Source organism: Euleptes europaea, chromosome 8, assembly GCF_029931775.1.
Source record: "Euleptes europaea isolate rEulEur1 chromosome 8, rEulEur1.hap1, whole genome shotgun sequence".
Lineage (NCBI taxonomy): Eukaryota > Metazoa > Chordata > Lepidosauria > Squamata > Sphaerodactylidae > Euleptes > Euleptes europaea.
In genome coordinates this window covers 62,513,158-62,533,431 of record NC_079319.1, presented here as the reverse complement: position 1 = coordinate 62,533,431, position 20,274 = coordinate 62,513,158, and the positions used below count along the sequence as shown (strand labels likewise).

At 45.3% G+C, this 20,274-nt stretch overlaps 1 protein-coding gene across 1 annotated transcript in view; it reads right to left on the bottom strand.

Moving 5' to 3' along the window:
* The window catches only part of DOK6 (docking protein 6), a 259,727-nt gene extending 240,055 nt beyond the window's left edge, over nucleotides 1-19,672 (bottom strand). The window contains exon 1 of the mRNA XM_056854359.1: nucleotides 19,602-19,672. Within this exon, the coding sequence (XP_056710337.1) occupies nucleotides 19,602-19,667 (66 nt within the window). The 5' untranslated portion in view covers nucleotides 19,668-19,672. The remainder of the gene's footprint in view (nucleotides 1-19,601) is intronic.
* Between the last annotated feature and the right edge of the window lie 602 nt (nucleotides 19,673-20,274).

The window sequence follows — 20,274 nt, the reverse complement described above, 5'->3', positions numbered from 1 at the left end:
GCTACTTTGTCATTCATGGACTGAACATTTATATAACAAACTGGTTAAATCAGTCAGATGCTCCATGTACAGTCTGTTTGCTTACAATCCACCCACATTTTGTGTGAGGAAACCCATGCAAAACACATATAACACAAACACCAGCTAACTATGCTTGTGACAGCCAATTTCACACTGTCTGCCACATCTGTGTGTAAAGTGCCGTCAAGTTGCAGCCGACATATGGCAAGCCCAGCAAGGGGCTTTCAAGGCAATTGAGAAGTGGAGGTGGTTTGCCATTGCCTTCCTCTGCAGAGTCTTCCTTGGTGGTCTCTCATCCAAGTGCAGACCCTGCTTAATTTCCAAGATCGGGGCTATACTAGACCGTTCCACATCCCGCAGTCATCTTTAAAATAGGAGGAACTTGCATGTTTATGTATTTAAACATTTGTACCCCATCTTTCCTTTTGACTCAAGTTTGAAGCCTTCCTCCAATCTAAAGGGCCTTCCTCCAAATTAATTGGTTCTTATGCTGAAGGAAGAAGAGCCACTTAAGTTGCAAAAAGGCTTCTTCGAATGAGGGAAGGCTACTTGGATAGCTGGATCCATGCCACTTTCTTCTCTTCATGATACATACATGACACACTTGGTGACCTGCTTGTTACAACAGGAAGGGATAGTATCAACTTCCATGCTGCCACCTGGAAACTCATCTACAAGTCCAAGCCAATTTAGATTAAACTCTTGGTGCAAACAACTGGGAAAGGAAGCTCAACTGATCTAAGTACCACCTTAATTGTCTTCTACTAGAACATACTGTATGATGCATAGGTCCCAGCTACCAATGAGTAATGAAATTCAAAGATCCCATTTCACAAGATACAGAAGAAAGAGGGAAAGAAGTGGGATAAGTCACACTTACTTATGTGACATACCAAGTCAGGCTTCAGTTCTAAATATGTCTACTTAGAAATAAGTTCACGAAAGACAATGAGACTTGCTTGCTTCCCAGTAAACAGATTTGAACCAGGAAACACAAGTTTCAGTGAAACTAATGAAACAAATACCCCAGATATCTGAGATACTCTAATAAGGCCTTTCTTCAAGTTCCATCTTTTCTGGAGGTCTCCACTAGAAGCAGAACCTTTTCACTGCAACCCATAATTACAGAATTCACTTCCGTGGTAAATTCATTCGACTTCCTCCTAGTTTTCTTTAGAAGGCAAATGGGAAGTTTTTTTTTCCAACACAACTTTGGTAATTTAGAGGGTTATATTCTTTTATTATATTGTGCTTTGAGGTTTTAATTTCTGGAACCTGCTTTGTGTTGTTGTTTTTTAATGAAATGCAGTATAAAAGATTTGTAAAATAAAATAAGGAAAACAGATGTTCAGAGTGGTGAAAAAGCAGCAATAGATCTTTATCCCCCTTCATCCATGAATCCTTGATAGGGATAAATTAAGCAAGATTTGATCTCATTTGAATCAGTAGTGTAGACATTTATTAACTACAACTGGTATGTCTATAAATAAATAAATTTAAAGTCTGGATCTTTTTTAACATTGTAGTGCTTGACCATGACTAGAAATGATTCCAAATACTCGAAACGACTACTGCTGAAAGTTAAAGGGGAAAGTGCCAAAGCAGGACTACAGCTGAACATCAAGAAAACAAAAGCAATGACTACAGGAGAATTAATCAACTTTAAGGGTGACAATGAGAAAACTGAAATTGTTCATGGCTTTCTATTCCTTGGCTCCATCATCAACCAAAAGGGAGACTGCAGCCAAGAAATCAGAAAGAGATTGAGACTGGGAAGGGCAGCCATGAAGAAGCTAGAAAAGATTCTTAAGTGTAAGGATGTGTCACTGGCAATCAAGATCAAGTTAATTCATGCCATCATATTCCATATTACTACGTGTGGGTGTGAAAGCTGGTAGGAAGAAAGTAAATTCCTTTGAAATGTGGTGTTGGAGGAGAGTGTTATGGATACAGTGGACTGCAAAAAAACAAAAAACAAATCAGTGGGTTATAGCTCAAACCAAACCTGAACTGACCCTAGACACTAAAATGACTAAACTGAGGCTGTCGTACTTTGGTCACATTATGAGAAGTCAAGAGTCACTGGAAAAGACAATCACGCTAGGAAACGTTGAAGGGAAAAGAGGAAGACCCAACAAGAGATGGATCGACTCTTAGAGATGGATTGATAAAGGACGCCACAGCCCTCAGTTTGCAAGACCTGAGCAAGGCTGTCAAAGAAAGGATGATTTGGAGAACATTGATTCATATGGTCACCATGAGTCAGAAGCGACTTGACAACACTTAACACACACACAAGATTTTGCTTCACCATTGCAAGAACATACATGCACCCTTTAAGGGCAGCTTTTAAAAACCTTATTCAAAAATTAAACGAAGGGTAGTTTACCTTATACGAAGCAGCAATGCTGCATCAACATCGAGGATCACTCTTGCAGAGACCACTCATACGGCTACATAGTTGCTGATTTACGAGTAGCAGTTCTCTTACAAAGGGAGATTAGAAAGAGAGACTGCTGAATTACAACTAATAATGAAGCTCAAGACAATGCATTCTCCTGGACCTAATAGGAATCTGGGATTCCTGTCTCATTACCAATGCTAATTGGTAGCAAAGGATAGATGGTATCTAAAAGGATAGATGGAATCATATTCCAGTTGTATCTGAAGAAGTGAGCTGTGGCTCACGAAAGCTCTTACCCTGCCAGAAACATTGTTAGTCTTTAAGGTGCTACTGGACTCTTGCTCTTTTGTACAGCTACATAGCAATATTAGTACCAACGGTAAAGAGAAAGCAACTCTGGATGATTCTTCTATTTGTCACAGAGACATCTTCATGCATGGTAATCCTCAAGGCTTCACAGAAGGGCACCCTTTCAACAGACTGCACATTTTGTAAACAGAGCCACTGGAGTGCTAATCTGGCTGAATATTTAGAAACCAAACATACCCAGGGAAGCAGGCGTGCTGCATGATTAGGGTTGACAGAGATCACTTCCCCTGGAGAAAAAGGCCGCTTTGGAAAGCGGACACTATGGCATTATACCCCCATTGTAGTCCCCCCTTCCCAGACCTCAGCCTCCTCAGCCTCCACCCCCACTGAGAACACCTATTTTACATTTTTCCATACAACTTGAGAAGATTAACTTGACCATTTATGCACACCCCAACAGCAACCCAGCAAGATTGCAAAATAGCCATGTGCAGTCATACAAATTACACTAACTGACATAATTTAAGAATAAGCTTGGTGATCTGGTCTTTGCAATTAACTAAATGCAGATGGCCTGTTCTTCAGCTATTTATGCTTTTCAAGTCAATTGCTGAAATATTTCAGGATGGAATGAACTGAAACCGGGATTGTTGCATTGTGTTATCTTCAATCAAGAACTGTTTGCACATATGGAAATTGTAGATAATAAATGGAAGTGTAATATCAACTTGTAGCAACATAAGAGAGATTTCAACAAAGCAAAGCTTCAAACAAAACACAAACCGGCCATTCCTGAAAACTGCAGTGGCCAGAGATGGCGTAGCCATGGCGCCACCTCCGCACCTCCAAAGAGGATTCGCAGCTGCTGCGGGGGTGGGGAGGGTATTTTTAAAGGGGGAAAAACCCACAGACAACAGCGATACTGCACCAACAAAAAGCTGGAGCAGCACCGCTGTTCAAAAGGGGTTGTTCCTGAGCTGAAGGGGTTAGGAAGCTGCCTACTGGCAGCTCCGCCCCTCGGAAGGCCCCAGGAACTCCTCCCAGGATGCCGGTGCAAGAAGTTGCGCCGGCAGAACGCCGGCAGAAGGCCAAACCAGTGTCCAAGGGCCATGCTACCGCGGCCGTCCAGGGCAGCTGGCACAAGTGGTACTATGCTGGCGTCCATGCCAGTTTGCACAGCACACTACCTCAGGAATGAGCTCCAACTTACTCTGTAAAAATGATCTGTTATGATCTGAACTAAATTATTCAAAGTAGGGTCTGCTGGGTCAAGTATAACATTGGAAGATGAGCTGCTTTGTGTTTGCGGTAACTTGAGTTGTAATGTACGTCACAATCAGCAGCAGTTCAATTGTATCACGTTGTCTTGAAAGCCAATACAGACTTAGGAAATTAGAAATCTGTACCTTTAAAAGATGCTTAATTTTCTTGAATATTATTTTATATACAGACTTAAAAATTTGCTCCAGACAATGCTTAAATCTGAACTAGAAGAGGAAAGTTGTATATTTGGACCTCCCCATATCAATTAGCAAGTTCATTTCTTCTCACTTGTTTTGCAGAGAATTACGCATACTTTTCATTTAGTACTACAGCATGATTTAACCCAAGTGATCATTTAACTCCATGGGCATGGGATGCATTATTAGAACAGTTTTAATTAAATTCCAACCAGGGGTTACTCAACAGTAAATTAAAATGGAACATAACAAAACACAGTGGAAGAATCTCTTGTACCAAACCACATTAGAGAAATGTACATATTATCAATCATGCCTAAATACATTGGGTTTCTTTTTAGAGGGGGGGGGATTGCCAGTACCCCTTTGTTATCCTTGGTTATTTAAAAAAAATACACTCCAAGAAACATTAGGCTTAATTCACAATTATTTGACATGAGAGAAGATGTAAAACAACAAATAGAGGCCTAGTCAACCCCTTCATGTCAAACAGGTACACGGAGAAATATATATGTCTTTTCAGTACAATCCTATTTATGTTTACTCAGAAATACATTTAATTTTATTCAATAGGAATTGTCCCCAGGTAAATGTTCTTAGTATTGCAACTAGACTGTTCAAATGCCCTGCATAATTATATATTTTGCAGCTAGCATAATACTTTATTCACTTATTAAAATATTTATAATATGCCTTTCCTTGTGGATTAAGGCAGTTTACAAATCACAGTTAACATATTACTATTTAAATGCAATAGTATAAAACCCCATAAATACCCTCTCCCCCCAAAGGATGGGGAATAAAATGTCCTTGTAGAGCGTCCTGAAGATTTCTAATAAAGGTGCACCCCTCACCTCATCAGGAAGCCCATTCCACAGTGTGGGAGCTACCATGGAAAAGAAATGATGCATATTCAAACATCAGAATTAGACTTTCAGTTATGAGATCAGACTGCATCTTTTCAATCACACGGGCCCATTTCTCAGCAGACTCTTATCAGGTGGTCTAGATCTTTCCATATGATAAAAACTGCGTATTTTTCCTTTAGAGCTGTGATGGTGCTATTTCCCAAGTGGTGTTATCTATGCTGTCACAGGTTATAGAAAGTAGGGTAAACTTGTTATAAGGAGATAGTCTATTGTTGCTTCCTTAAGAGACACTAATATCATATTCCGTACAACAGCCAAAATCACAATAGACATAACAGATGGGAATAGTATCTCCCCAGTGTCAAATTACTGCTGTATAAGTGCAGGAGAATGTGTTATATCCTTTTGACTGAGTTTTTACGTGAGGAAAGGCAGCTGATTCCCTTTAATAAAATAAGGAAGATGTATATATCTATGGCGTCCAAGAGTAATAAGCTTGTTACTGAACATCTGTGTTATTTTCACAGCTACTCAGGAAACAATCCTTAATTCAATTACTGTGTTAATGTGGATACATAACCTGCACTGGCTAGAAGGAGTGTTCACATTACAAATGTCCACTTTTCACTTTCTCTTCTGAGTTATTGTCAATCATTCATTAACATAAGTAGTGAAAGAGAAGCTCAAAGGTAATTTAACCCTCATTTATGAAAACACTGTATGTTTAGCAGTTACTCTTTGATTGTAACAGCTTTCAGGGTTGTCTCAGCCACCACCCAGTGACTGTTGGAGTCCCAGAAGATCCACAGCATTTATCTGCATGCCCCAAGCTAATGGGTTACAATACCAGAAATGCCTGCCTCCTTGCTCAAGACCTCAAAAACTGCCATCTGAAAAATAAAATCTGGTCAAGGCCATTGGGGTTGCCAGGTGCCCGGTGGTGGCGGGCAAACCCCCGGCAATTTGCCCCTTTGCCCGCCGACCAGCTGATGGTCAGCAGGCAAATGTGCACGTGTGTACACGCCGCTGCAGGTCACTTCCAGTTTACAACCGGAGGTCCCGCCTCACGAGGGGCATTATGCCACTGAAACTAAGTTTGAGTGGCATAAGGCCTCTTGCGAGGCAGGACTTCCGGTTGTAAACTGGAAGTGACGTGCATTCGCGTCAACGGGTCCACACATCGCCACGCGATCCCGAGCTATGTCTTAAAAGTCTCCCGCCGGAGGAGAGGTAGGACCTGGCAATCCTAGGGATCCAGGGGCCCGTGTATATCTGCTTCTCTGATTTCCCAGGTGTTGTGGTTTTTTAAAGCAAGTCTCCAGCCCTTTCAATTGCAGAGATATGCCTTTCTCTTATATCTCTGCAAGAGAAAGGGCTAGAGACTTACTTCTTCTTCTTTTTTTAAATGAAAGCTGGAAATTCAGAGAACCTGGTATACCTATTTGCTATAACATTATATCAATTTAAGGCGATTCTAGTGCCAAAGCAAAAAATGTAAAGTGTCCTGTTGTGGGGTGAGGAAATGGCTGCTGTGGGGATAGTATCAAGGAAAATCTGGAGGACTTGGCTAGCACACCTCCTCTCCATGGAGAATACGACCACCTTTTCACATCTGCCCAAATTTTTCCCCACATAAAGCATCTTTATGTTGTGAGTTTGCTTTGGGGGGTGGTGTTTGGAAGTATTTTCTTTTCATCTGAATACTTTTTGAGATAGACTGGTGTTTCACTTCATTCACTGGGGGCCTATTTCCAGTTAATTTTTATATGTACTTATCTGTATTTATCGTGCACTTCTGTAATCTGGCTCAGTCCCTTGACTGGAAGTCCTTCAGTTTCACTTGCTCATTTCCCCACACTCCTATCCTACTGCAATATATGCAGCATAAATCATAAATTAAGTAAAATCTATTCTTCAATAAACCTGTCCCCTTTACCTTACAGTTTTGTACCTAGTGAACACTTATTATTCTATTAACAGTATCAGGAAGAGCCCCGTGGCGCAGAGTGGTAAACTGCAGTACTGCAGTCCAAGCTCTGCTCACAACCTGAGTTCAATCCCGACGGAAGTCAGTTTCAGGTAGCCGACTCAAGGTTGACTCAGCCTTCCATCCTTCCAAGGTTGGTAAAATGAGTACCCAGCTTGCTGGGGGTAAAGTGTAGATGACTGGGGAAGGCACTGGCTAACCACCCCATAAACATAGTCTGCCTAGTAAACATTGGGATGTGACGTCACCCCATGGGTCAGGAATGACCCGGTGCTTGCACAGGGGACCTTTACCTTTTAATAGTATCAGGAAGCGAAGTGGTTTTTTATTTGGTTTGAAGTAGGGTCACATGCGGGGCTCAGATGGAATATACATCCAGGGTCCCATGACGGCTCTCAGCTAGGGTTGCCAACCTCCAGGTGGTGGCTGGAGATCTCCCGCTATTACAACTGATCTCCAGGCAATAGAAATCAGAGACCATCCAGGATCCCATAAGACCTTAAACTACATCAAAGTATGTTATTTCAACTATATGATGCTAATACTCTCAACAGTCTTCATACAAGAAGCTTAGGCTCTTGTTACAACCACGTTGCATAAAGCTTATGCTTTGAAAAGAAATTGTGAAATTAATACAATTCAAAGCAACATAAGAAGAGGACACGGGACTGGACACAGGTGGCTGAAGAAGGAAGAAACAAGATCTTTTACCAGGGCCTTGTCCCACCCTTTTGTGTCCTGGTTCATGCTTACCATGTTTTTTTGTTATATGTTGTATAACAGATTTGTAACAAGATGCTCATTTATTTGTCCTATTGACCCACTGCAGTGATGGCGAAACTTTTAGACCGAGTGCCCAAACTGCAACCCAAAACCCACTTATTTACCGCCACAAGTGCCAACAAGGCAATTTAACCTGAATACTGAGGTTTTAGTTTAGTTTTAGGCTTGGCATGCCTTCTGCATGCCAAGCAGATGTTTTGCCTAACACCCTGGAGAGTCAGGGGAGGGGCCGTGGCTCACCTGCTACCTGAGATCCTTTACCTACAGCGGCTGGGGACTGATACTGGATCTTCTGCATGCCAAGCAGAGGCTCTTCCCCTGAGCCACAGCCCCTCCTCATGAGGCTGCCTTATCCTGAACCAGCCCATTGGTGCATCAGTACTGTCTACTCAGAAGGGCAGCGGCTCTTCGGGGTCTCAGGCAGAGAATGACTGTTTTTCAGAAGTGAAACTCTTCATTGGACCATTTTCATAGAAAAATACTGGCCAAGAAGATGGATTGTGAACTTTAACTTGACCTCCAAGTCATTCAAAGGGCATTTGATGTGTGTGTTTGCTATATGTATATATAAAAGTGTGGAAAATTACTTTTGTGAGACTGGTCAACAAAATTTAACAACAACAACAACAAAGAAATGGAGTGTTGGGAAAGGCAGCAGAAATAAATGCTCTTACACACATCCAAAGCATGCATCAAATTCATTTAACAATAAAGAGTCCTCTATCTTCCCCCCAAACCTACACACGGCAGGGAGAAGTCTCCCAGGCATTCAAGGCATGTGCCTGGGGTATTTAACAAGAGAGGAGTCTTCCTTTCTCCCCACTAAATCTTCATGAGGGGATCCTCTCAAGGGAAGCATTTAGGATCGTTACCCAGGGGGGCTCTCCCACCAAACCTGGGGAGGAAGGAGAGAATCCTTTCATTTCCCAGGAATTCAAGAGATGTAACTACGGTATTTAACAAAAAGGGAACCTCCACTAAGATTTTACAGGGGATCCTCTTCCAGGTATTCAAACGATATTCAAGACATTAAACATAAATAAAAGAGTTCTTCTCACAGACACAAAAGGGGTGCATTTGGCATGATTTAGGAAAGGGGGAAAGCACAACCACATGGGGATCCACTTCCAAGCATAAAACACACCCCAGGCATTCAAGGGGTCTGTCTGGGATATTTAAACCAGAAAGGGGGGGCTCTGGTTTTTCTGCTTCCCTCGTTGTGTGCAAGGGTGCATTCGAGGGGTGTCGGGGGGCAACACCGTGTCACCCCCCCTTCAGGGGGCAAACAGGCCTGCCCATCACAAGTATAGGCCAGGGAAATGGTGGGAGGGGGAGACTGGGGGCGTGCCAAGGCCCGGGGATTCCTTCCAGGGCACGGAGGAAACCCTGCTGGGCCTGGGGGGGGGGGGATACCTGGGCCTCCCTCCCTCTCTCTCGGCTGCTCGCTCACCTTCTTCTTGGCTGCTCCAGTCCGCCATGTTCGAGCCAAGCCCAGGCCACGCCAGCCCGGTGGGGGACGAAAGTGGGTGGGGAGGAAAAAGGAGAGCGCAGAGGGAGGGGAGGCGAGGAGAGGCAGCGAGGGCGCCTTCGTGGCCCTGCCTGGCTGCTCGCCCAACCGCCCCGAGGACTGCGGCGGTCTCCCCCCTGCCCGAGGCCGGCACGCCCCCGCTGTCCGCACTGCTGCTGGCGCCAGGCCTGCCCCTCCCCGTGCCGCTGCAGGGCAAGTGGGGCGGCACGCTGGCGGCCTGGGGCCCGTCGGGGCAGGCCCAGCTGCTGGGGGCCGGCACGCTTTTCGGCCTGCTGGCGGCGCTTCTATTGTGCCTGGCCTGGCCTCCGGAGGGAGGTGTCGGAGAGGGCGCCTTTTCCGAAGGGAGCGCAGTGCGGCCGCCATGCAGAAAGGCTCCGGCTGCTGCAAGCGGAGGAGTGCCCCGCCCGCCCCGTCCATGGCGTTGCCAGTGCTGCTCTTGGGGGCCCTGGCCCTGCTGTCCTTCACCGCTTAGCCCCATGGCCCCCGATGGTAGCGCCGCCCCGACGGAGGTGACTCTGCTGGCGGTCCTGCCCGAGCACAACCTGAGCTACCCCTGGCCCTGGCCGCGCGTGGGCCCCGCACTCAGCCTGGCCCTGGAGGCGCTGGTGGGGAGTAGCAGCAGAGTGGGGGCGGGTGGGGCAGAGCCGGAGAGGCAAGCAGCACCGACAAACAGCTGAGCCGCAGTTCAGCTGAGAGGGAGGGGCTTGCCCGGGGTGCAAGGAGAGGGAGGGCGCCAGCGCAGGCATGGGGAGCATGGGCATGGGGAGAAGGAGCACCGCCCTCAGTGCCCTCACCGCGGCAACACGGCACAACCCTAGGCAGAGGCAACGACTCTCCGCGCGTGCCCAATCCGGCACGCGTGCCATAGGTTCGCCAACACGGACCTATTATAAGAAGTATTACACTGGCCATACTCCTATTTGTAAAACTACTTGTATGGGTTTAATACAAATGAAATAGTTTATTGTCAGAGTTTTATTTACAATATTATAATTTAATATATTTTGCACCAATATATCTAATCTGCAATATTATGCTTACAAAGTGATATCATTTCTTATTTTGAGCCATAGTAGTTGCAATTTCTAAATAAGCTTTTCCCGTAAGCAACTCTGTTTATATTTTTGCAGAACCTCCAGGTGGTGGCTGGAGATCTCCCACTATTACAACTGATCTCCAGGCAATAGAAATCAGTTCCCCTGGAGAAAATGGCTGCTTTGCCAATTGGCATTGAAATCCCTCCCCTCTCCAAACCCCATCCTCATCAGACTCCACCCCCAAAATCTCCAGGCACTTCCTAACCTGGAGCTGGCAACCCTACTCTCCGCAGTCCTAAGGCTGGTAATGATATTGCCAAGGTACAGTAAAGACATACTTAGTACTCAAACTCTTTCCTCTAACACACCAATGAAGCTTTATTATTACCCATTTTATGAGTTATAACAAAATTCTTGTTCCCCAACAAAGGCTTTTCCCTTTTCCATCATTCTAATGATTAATTAGGCTAGTGTCATCTAGGCCTTGGATGAAGTCCACATGAAGCAGTGAAATGTATAGGAATAAACTGTAATTATGAATCCAACAACCCTAATACGTTCTTTCAAAAATAACATCCCTGTAAAGATAGGGGGGAAAAACCAAGGTCAATTTACAATTGTTCATCTCTTAGCCTTGAACACCATTTAGGCAAAGAAAAGCTCATCCAGGGCAGAGTTAATATATAGCTCTGATAAGCTTCCTGCCACTTGTAGAACGTCAAATTTCACATGGCCTCTCTCTTATCTCCCCTTGAAAGGAGATCAGACATATCAATTTATGTACATGCACACATATACACACACAAACAGTTCCTAGAGATAACACGTTCAGCCTAAGTGTACAGCTAGAGGTCTGCTAAATGTATTCCCCATGCAGAGGTTAACATTAAAAGCTGTTACTTAACTGCATTTATTGCTTTGCTAAGCATACTTGTCAGAACGGGGTAGCAAATTCATATTTGCTGCCTGATGTTAAATTAGCATAGTCAAAACAGAGTTATATTCATAGGACACAGAAGTTACAGTGTACTCATTTAACTATTTCCAGCATCCCATTTCATACAAGGAATAAGGAAACACCTTGAACCCTGAAAACCAGAAGAATCTTTGCCTGTAATGGTTAAGGACTAAAATAAGCATGTGTGTGTTAAGTGCCGTCAAGTCGCTTCCGACTCATGGCGACCCTATGAATGAAAGTCCTCCAAAATGTCCTATCTTTGACAGCCTTGCTCAGATCTTGCAAATTGAAGGCTGTGGCTTCCTTTATTGAGTCAATCCATCTCTTGTTGGGTCTTCCTCTTTTCCTGCTGCCCTCTACTTTTCCTAACATGACGGTCTTTTCCAAGGACTCTTGTCGTCTCATGACGTGACCAAAATACGACAGCCTCAGTTTAGTCATTTTAGCTTCTAGGGTCAGTTCAGGCTTGATTTGATCTATAACCCACTGATTTGTTTTTTTGGCAGTCCACAGAATCCGTAACACTCTCCTCCAACACCACATTTCAAAGGAATCTATTTTCTTCCTATCAGCTTTCTTCACTGTCCAGCTTTCACACCCATACATAGTAATAGGGAATATGATGGCATAAATTAATCTAGTCTTGGTGGCCAGAGTCACATCCTTACACTTCAAAATATTTTCTAGCTCCTTCATGGCTGCCCTTCCCAGTCTCAATCTCCTTCTAATTTCTTGGCTGCAGTCTCCCTTTTGGTTGATGGTGGAGCCAAGGAATAGAAAGTCTTGAACAATTTCAATTTCCTCATTGTCAACCTTAAAGTTGTGTAATTCTCCTGTAGTCATTACTTTTGTTTTCTTGATGTTCAGCTGTAGTCCTGCTTTGGCACTTTCTCTTTTAACTTTCAGCAATAGTTGTTTCAAATCTTCACTATTTTCTGCCAATAATGTAGTGTCATCAGCATATCTCAAATTATTAATGTTCCTCCCTCCAATTTTCACTCCACCTTCATCTAAATCTAATCCAGCTTTCCTAATTATATGTTCTGCATATAGATTGAAGAGATAGGGAGATAAAATACATCCTTGTCTGACACCTTTGCCAATTGGAAACCATTCCGTTTCTCCATATTCTGTTCTAACTGAGGCCTCTTGTCCAGAGTACAGGTTGCGCATCAAAACGATCAGATGTTGTGGCACACCCATTTCCTTTAAAACCAGCCATAGCTTTTCATGATCCACACAGTCAAAAGCTTTGCTGTAATCTATGAAACACAAGCTGATTTTCTTCTGAAATTCTCTCGTACGCTCCAGTAACCAGCGTATATTTGCAATATGATCTCTAGTGCCTCTTCCTTTTCTGAAACCAGCTTGAACATCAGGCATTTCTCGTTCCATATATGGTAGCAGCCTTTGCTGTAAGATTTTGAGCATCACTTTACTTGCATGAGAAATTAATGCAATGGTCCGATAGTTGTTGCAATCTTTGATGTCTCCTTTCTTGGGAATTGGAATGTAAATGGATTGTTTCCAGTCTGTGGGCCATTGTTTTGTTTTCCATATCTGTTGGCATATTCTTGTCAAGATTTTGATGGACTCCGTTTCTGTGGCTTGGAATAGCTCTATTGATATCCCATCTGCTCCTGGTGATTTGTTTCTCCCGATTGCTCTCAATGCAGCTTTCACTTCACTTTCTAAAACTGTAGGTTCTTCTTCAAAAGATTCTTCTTGGAAATAATCTTTTATCCTTTCATCTCTTCTGTATAGTTCTTCAGTGTATTGTTCCCACCTTTTCTTTATTTTGTCCTGTTCAGTTAATGTATTTCCATGCTGATCTTTCAGCATGCCTAACCGTGCTTTAAATTTCCATTTGATTTCTTGGATCTTGTGGAACAGATCTCTTGTTCTTCCTTTTTTGTTGTTCTCTTCTATTTCTTTACACTGGCTATTATAATAGGTCTCTTTGTCTCTACGTGCTAGTCGCTGGAACGTTGCACTTAGACTTTTGATTCTATTTCTGTCACCTTCTACTTTTGCTTCTCGTCTATCTCTGGCAATTTTAAGAGTTTCCTCAGACATCCATCGAGGTTTTTCTTTTCTTTTGGCTACAGGAATAGTCTTTGCACATTCTTCCTTGATAATATCTCTAGTTTCCACCCATAGTTCTTCAGGTTTACATTCACTTGAACTTAGTAATGCAAATCTGTTCCTTACATGGTCTTTAAACTCTTCCGGAATATTGCTTAGATTGTATTTTGGTGCTATGAATGTTTTGGTGTTTTTCTTAAGCTTTATCTTTATTTTCAATATTAGCAATTCATGATCTGTACCGCAGTCGGCTCCTGGTCTTGTTTTGGCCGAGAGAATAGAGCTTCTCCATCTTCTGCTTCCAATTATATAATCTATTTGATTTCTATACTGGCCGTCTGGTGATGTCCATGTATACAATCGTCTATTTGGTTGCCTGAAACATGTGTTTGCAATGAACAGATAGTTGTCTTCACAGAATTCTACGAGGCGTTCTCCTGCTTCATTCCGTGCTCCTAGCCCAAATCTGCCAACAACATTTGATTCTGCTTTGTTTCCTACTTTTGAGTTCCAATCACCTATGATTATCAGCATATCTTGTTTAGGTGTGTGATCAATTTCTTCCTGAACACTGGCATAAAAACTTTCAATTTCTTCCTCATCAGCATCTGTAGTTGGGGCATAAACTTGAAGGATGCTTATGTCGATAGGCTTTCCCTGAAGTCTGATTGATATTATTCGGTCAGACTTTGCATTATAGCTCCTGACTGCCTTTGCTACATCTTGCCTCACTATTAAAGCAACTCAGTTTCTTCTCTTTTTGTCATTCCCTGAATAAAACACTTTGTAATTTTCTGATTGAAAATGTCCTAATCCAGTCCACTTTAATTCACTTATTCCCAGGACTGAAATGTCCATACGTTCCATTTCTTGTTTAACAATTTCAAGCTTACCCTGATTCATGCTTCTCACATTCCATGTTCCTATTTTATGCGTCGAACAGCTTCGGACTTTCCTTTTGCATCTATTCATGTCAACCACTGAACGTCCTTTCGGCTTTAGTCCAATCGCATCATTAAGAACAGCGCTACTCGTACTTGTCCTCTGCTCTACCCCAGTAGCAGATTGAGTGCCATCCGACCTGGGGGTCCCATCTTCCAGCACTATATCTTTTTTCATTTTGGTTTGTCTCATCATAGGGTTTTCAAGGTAAAGGTTGGTCAGAAGTGGTTTACCAGTGCCTTCTTCTGCGCAGTACTAACCAGAGTTAGCCGTAGTGGCACTGCCGTTGTCTACGAAAGATCTTCCGCCAGTGTCACCTTCCACTACAGTAGCTAACCTTCAGGGATTCCTCTACCCCCATCCCCATTGGAACTGCCTGTTCTCTTCTGCGGATGTGGCCATTGATCCCTTAAGGGGGTGGATGCATCTTCGTCTGGTGTCTCAGCTGTGACCATTCCGTCTTGAGTGACTCTGCTAGGGGTTTAGTCTCTTGATAGAGTCTAAACCCCTTACGGTATTGCTCTCAGCTTCCCTGACACTCACAAACCCCCTCACCACGTTAAGGTGTGCATCCAGAAGCATAATGAATAATAAAAATAAAACAGACCCTACCCATTTTCTGACCAGCTAGGACTGATTATTCTTCAGTAGCAGCTGAATGTGGAGCCACAAAACTAGTTCTTACACCATGAGTGAATATTATATAAGCATACCAAAAACCTAACTCCATTTGGTTAAACTGGGGAGGGGGGGAGTGATAACATTGCTATGGATATTTAATAGAATAATAACCAGTGCTCTTAACATACTCAGCATTTTTGTACTTTCATATTAAACATATCTAATGAAGGCCTTTAAATACCAATGAAAATCTGTCCCACCTTTACATATATCTAATATTATTGAAACTCTGGTTATATTCTGAATGTTCAGCCACCTAAGAGAAATAACTGTATGATAGCAAATACTGGTTACATATTGAATGAGCAATTCACCCATGTAATACCCATACAGTCTGTGCTGTTGGCAGGTGCTATCCTCTGTATGCTTCCTGCTACAACATAACAGAACCACGGGTGCAAAGGTGAAGCCATGGACAATGTGACAGCAAATTCGTAGAACTAGAAATGTTAGCAAAAACTGTAGTTTCATTTCCTCTTGTCTGTTTATTTGGTGTCACAAAAATAAACAAACATTTTGGTGAAGTTTGACTGGCAAGCTAAACTACCTTTACATGCCCATCTCCCTTCACTTTTTCTCCTTATCCAAAAGAAACACTTGGGTCCGGAGTAGAATTTCTGTGGTCACCCAGATGTCTGCCTGCAGAGCATGACTTTCTTGCCTCCCCAAAAATCCTGGGGCATATCACATTCTGCAGGTAGAAATTCTTGCACGTATGGAAAAGCTAGTCTGGATCCAAGCCTCAGAATGAACAGTGATTGTCTACCATGCCTTATTTTGCGAGATACATTCACCACGGAATCTTATTCACGTGTTCTTCAGCGGACCAACTAAAGGCCAGATTTCTGACATATAAAGTAGATCCCTTACTGCAACATCATATGTTGTGCCTTTAGTAAAGAACATCAGACAGGTAAAAAACCACATATACTACAGGGAAAAAAACCTATAGAATATTAAAGATGTGAACTTGTGACAAGGGAAGGGTTTATTGGCAAACTTTAACCCCACCCTAACTTCTCAATTTCTCATAATTCCATTATAGCTTTTAAAAGTTCCATTTTACTTGAATCTTGGAGCCAGCACAGAAAGCAACTGGTTAATAAATAAATTCATCCACCAACACAGAAAGGTAAATTTAAATGTAAATTTAAGTTTACATACAAATGAGCAATAAGAACTTCAAGCACATTTATTTTAATGTAATACCACAAAACATTCTGATGCCAAATAATAAAAGGCACTGAGATATGCTGAGAGACGCTACAATAAAATCATTGCTGAAAATACTAGGCACCACAATGACATTTCTAGGTGCCATGGTGACCTGGTGTCTGGGATCTGTCAAGCTCAGTGCTGATCCAAACTATTTTTAACTCCCAGAAGACACCTGTAAAATACCCAAGTTCTACACAACTTTTTCATCCCAAGTCAAAACTCAGCTAACATCGCAATAAAGCCATGACTATTAGCAAAATCCACACAGATGGTAGCAACTAATAACATTTAGAGCCCATTCCTGAATGGAGGGAATCTCCTCAGGAGCCGGTGTGACCCCACGCTGGCATAGGTGCCACCTTATCATGGAATATAGTTGCACCTACACTGCCGTGGGGTAAACACACCAACGTCCATGCACCACCTAACTCCACCGTCAGCGCAGCCACGCCAGCAGGGCTTTCTCGGAAGGGAAAGCCTGCACCTGCATGGGGGGGGGGGCATTCCCAAGGTGTTCCTGGGGGAGGAGCTGCCTCACTCCTTTTGCCCGGGAACACCCCCTCGCACTGTAGCGGTGCTGTGTTACTTCTTTTGGTGGCGCAGCCCCGTTGGACGCAATGGGGGATTTCCCCCATTTCCTCTATTTTTTTAAACCCCTTTTTTTTGCGGCAGATCTGCCGCCCCCCTTTTCAGGAATGGTCTGCAAGAGTTAAAAACACCAAAGGGAAGTTCTTTTGCCATGAATTACATCTAAACTGTGCATTTTCTTCTTAATGAAAGAGCAACTTCGCAAGATTAATCAGTTTTGCCAATCATGAGCCGCATTTTAAAACCAGTGGCTTATGTTTAATAGCATTTTCCCTCCTTTTCACAATGAGAGAGAAGCAAAAATAAAGGGGGGGGGTAGAAGAATCTAACATGACTCTACCAATTAGAAGAAAAAACCCCTCCCAAACAGCGAATGAACACAGATAATGTAAATTCTAAACAGGACACATAAAGGGGCAGAACACTTAGATGTTAAAGACCATTATATTCTGAAGCAAAACCAGTAGCAGATTTTTACACTCCACCAAGCAAGCACCTGCTCAGGTATTGCAACACTTTCTTGATTTTATCTGCTTTCTCCTTCCAGCGTTAGTTAATGAACTCGTTGAGTGTCTCAGGGCTGGTTTTACTACCCAGGGATTCATTTCCAATCTCAATGGGTATAAATTCGACTAACCCTTAATACAAAGACTCATTACATGCTTTCCACACTTGCCCTCAAGCTGGCTGATATCTTCTGTGCCCTTTTCCCTTTTCTAAAATCTCTTAAAAGAGCAAAAGCAGGCATAGCGATTATCTCCAACAGGCTTTAGCAACAGCTAAAGCCCATCGCCTTTTGTATGCAGTAACATTCCTAAGGCGTAGTGAAGTGCTGAAAGTTGCGTGGATCTTTTTTGTTCACGCCTGATTCCTTCTTTTCTGGACCCCTTCGTCCACATTCTCCCCCCCACACACACACACACTGGCACTAATCCTCTGTCTAAAAACCAAGGTATCTCTACAAACTTCTTTCCGGTGTCTCTGACCACACACGTCAGGTTCTTCTCTGCATCTGACCCATGAACTCCTATCCTTTCCCTTGGCCGGGCGCTCTTTTTTGCTCATGCCGCTGAGCCAGGCAAACATTTTTTGACCCACATCCCCTTCAGCACTGTCCCGTCTTCCACACAGAAGGGAGTTTTGTCCATCATTTCCCAAATCTCTATCAGCATCCCTCTCCCGTCTTCATACGACTTTCTGTCTGCTCTAGAGCACTTCCCTTCCAGCCAGCAGTGTTGCCTCTAAATAAAGAAAGGCTATTTTGATATACAAAGTTGGCATCCTCTCTTGACCTTTGACTCCATCCCATTCCAACTACAAGCAGGAGCCGGGCGGCACCTGAAAAAGGCTGGCAGGTTTTTTATTCTGCCACACCGCCTTCTCCACAAAAGCTTCCGCCAGAACAAAAACAAAAAGCGAATATCGAAAGCGTCACCAGACCGCTGCTTATTATTTTTTACTCCTCTGGAATGATTCCCGTTATAGCCTCCAACCGAAGCATGAGGAAAGGGAAGGAGACAACTCGGAACAGGTGCTCACAAGAAAACGCTGGTCCGTTGAAGAAAAAGAAGGCAGCCGGCAATGCAAATCTCCCACTTGCTAAAAGGTGGTTTTCAAAGAGTTTGAAAGGGGCGCATTTCCAGGGCACCCGATGAGCAGCACCCGCACTGGTGAGGGTGAGCTCACAACTAGGCAGGGGGGGAGTGACAGTTATGCCCAATGAACTAACACGGATTGCTTTAAAAGCGCAATAGACCCACACACACAATGGCCCATTATGCACGGGAGGTTTTGACTTGGATTTGTCATTCTCTAGATGCCCATTTCCCCCATCCTCTCAAAACTCTACTTGGGGGCTTACTGCTGAGTTCCGAGACTTTGGATGGGGAAAATGGGCATCTAAGAGAGCAGCGAACCCAAAGCAAAACCTCCCAGGCATAATGCGGGAGGGGGGGGGGAGAGGGGAGAGGTTTTGCCTGGGATTTGCAGCTCTCTAGATGCCCATTAGAGGAAGGCCCTGGCAAACCACCTCCGTTAGTCTCTTGCCGTGAAAACCCCCCAAAGGGGTCGCCGTAAGTCGGCCGCGACTGGGCGGCCCTTTACGCACGCACAGATGCGCATGTCCCCCATCTGAATGCTCAAAACTCTGCATGGCTGTTGAGTTTGGAGAATCCGGATGGGGGGAACGCGCCAAACCTCCCGGGCGTTTTCACCCTTAACCCGGGTCGGGGTGGTGGAACACCGTGCCTCTCGAAGGCGGCCAAACCTCCCGCGCACCAACCGCACCAACGCTGCCATGCTGGGCACCTGTCTTGGAGAGCCAGGGGGCCTGGACGCCCGGGAGGCTTCAGCCCCTTCCTCGACGCCCGTCTCCCCCCTCCGAGGCCTCAAAACTCGGCACTGGGGGGGGGGGCGATGGCGGAGCGTCGGAAAGGCGGACGGGGGCCAGCGGGGATGGAGACATGTGCATCCAGAAACGCGCGTCGAGCGAGGCGCGTCTTGGGCGAAGCCTCCCGTGCGTAATGGGGACGCCGGCGCCTGGCAGGAGCGATGTCCACAGGCAGGCAGGCGGGGGGAGCACAGGGGCCACCCCCCCCCCCCGGGGCTGCGCCGAGAGCCACCCTCGCCGCCGCGTCCCCCCCCCCCGGCCCGCCCAGCCCAGCCCGGCCTGGCCGCTCGCCTCCCTGCCTCCCTCCCTGCCTGCCTCCCTGGCCCGGCGCGCCTGGCTCACCCCCAGCTTCCTGCTGCGGACCTTCACGTAGCCCTGCTTGACGACGTCGTTGAAGTTGGAGGCCATGGCCGGGCCGCCCCCCGCCGCCGCCGCCGCCGCCGCCGCCGCCGTCCCCCGCACGAGCCTCGGGCATCCAGGCGGCGGCGGCCGGGCGGCTCCTGCGGCGCGCTCCTCCCGCGGGGCGGCGCGGGGCGGCGCTGGGCGGGGAGGGACGGAGGGAGGGCCGCTGCCCCGCTGCCCCGCTCTTCTCGCCGCCTCTTCGCTGCTCCCCCCGCGGCGGCGGCGGCGGCGGCGGCTTCCAGCGGCACCCGCCGGCTCCCGAGCGGCTCGCGCCAACGCCGCCTCCCCACAGTGGCAGGGAGGCGCGGAGTGGGAGGGGCTTCTCGCGGGCTTCCTCCCCCCCTCCTCCTCCTCCTCACACGAAGCTGCCTTCTACCGGATCCGACCCCGGGTCCATCAAAGTCGCTGTTGGCTACTCAGACCGGCGGCGGCTCTCCAGGGTCTCCGGGCGAGGTTTTTCGCATCACCTGCTTGCCTGGCCCCTTTAACGAGATGGACCTGGGACCTTCTGCGTGGCAAGCAGACGCTCCGCCACTGAGCCATTTCTATCTGTCTATCTGTCTATCTATCTATCTATCTATCTATCTATCTATCTATCTATCTATCTATCTAT